This window comes from Anneissia japonica, unplaced genomic scaffold (genome assembly GCF_011630105.1).
Source record: "Anneissia japonica isolate Jap-2015-1 unplaced genomic scaffold, ASM1163010v1 scaffold16998_len1068_cov125, whole genome shotgun sequence".
Taxonomy (NCBI): domain Eukaryota; kingdom Metazoa; phylum Echinodermata; class Crinoidea; order Comatulida; family Comatulidae; genus Anneissia; species Anneissia japonica.
In genome coordinates, this window is record NW_022737496.1 from 1 (window position 1) to 1,068 (window position 1,068).

Below are 1,068 nucleotides of genomic sequence, written 5' to 3' on the forward strand. Positions count from 1 at the left end.
TTTAAGCTGTTGGTCCCGTGTGCATTTATGGCCCATGTGCACGTTAAAGAACACAGTACACTCTTCGGAAAAGAGTAGGGGATTGTCTCCCGGTGTACTGACCAATCACCACCAGAAGGACCCCACTGGAAACAAGTCTTCTTCTAGACTTTTGTGGGCTATCCTTGGTGTTTACACCGAATAAATCCAATCCAAAAGTAATCATATTTTTATCATAATTATTAATATTATCATAGTATCATTTTTACAACCACCTCGATAAGGCATATGGTTTACATACGAAACAAACTGTCCAGTTTCCAGGCCAAGAATTGGCTGAGGTAACTGCATTTCCAGAAGCATGCTTTGCCCTTTATCATCATCAGCATGTGATTTTGGGTCATATATCCGCACAATTCCATTCAAACTGCCAACTATTACTTTATCTGTCATGTGAATAAAGAAAAAGTATTATTAGGACTATAATAAGCACATTATTAAATATATGATAGTATCAAATTATCAAGCATTTTTAAGTATTTCATCAGATGACAGTTTGAGAATCAGGTGTAAAATCAGTTGACACTGTTGTAGAATTAAAAAATTTTCAGCATCAGGAATATTTGGAGTATCAATTAGGCAGTCGTTCATAAAGATTAAGCAAGTCAGCAGTGATTTTGGTAGTCTATAGGTGGATATACCAATTATTATTTCTTTTACGTCTTAATTGACTTTGAAATTGTTTATAAATCTTTTGTTATCATGATCAATTACATGTAACATGGTAAATAGATCATTAAGAGGGATCTGGCATATATCGGTTCATCCAGGAACCAAGAAATAGACACATCATTTTTCTGCTGCATATAATTTAGGTGTGTTAAACTGCGTTTTTTGTGCAAATAATATATATTTCTTTGTAATTAATAAGAATTTGATGTATATTCACACGGCCTTACCATGAGTAGGATGCTTGTTGTCTATACATGCAACGCAAAGTGAACCTTGGTCAAACACCTCATCGGAGCCTACTTTGGCTGACCACCAATCGCGTGCCTTGAAAAGCGACATTTTACCCACGAAGATCTG

The 1,068-nt window shown here is 35.5% G+C and overlaps 1 protein-coding gene across 1 annotated transcript; it reads right to left on the reverse strand.

Moving 5' to 3' along the window:
• Positions 1 to 164: 164 nt before the first annotated feature.
• Positions 165 to 1,059, reverse strand: LOC117117371 (protein PTHB1-like). The gene is made up of 2 exons (XM_033261650.1): positions 939 to 1,059; positions 165 to 425 (listed from the first exon to the last, which is right to left on the reverse strand). The coding sequence occupies exons 1-2, from the start codon at positions 1,048 to 1,050 to the stop codon at positions 202 to 204; spliced, it is 336 nt and encodes a 111-aa protein (XP_033117541.1). The 5' UTR covers positions 1,051 to 1,059; the 3' UTR covers positions 165 to 201.
• Between the last annotated feature and the right edge of the window lie 9 nt (positions 1,060 to 1,068).

Excerpts from the sequence above, each read along its gene's own strand:
- LOC117117371 (XM_033261650.1), bottom strand. The coding sequence starts at position 1,050 with ATGTCGCTTTTCAAGGCACGCGATTGGTGGTCAGCCAAAGTAGGCTCC. Across the intron at positions 426-938 it reads CAACAAGCATCCTACTCATG|ATAAAGTAATAGTTGGCAGT; the intron begins GTAAGGCCGTGT and ends TTCACATGACAG.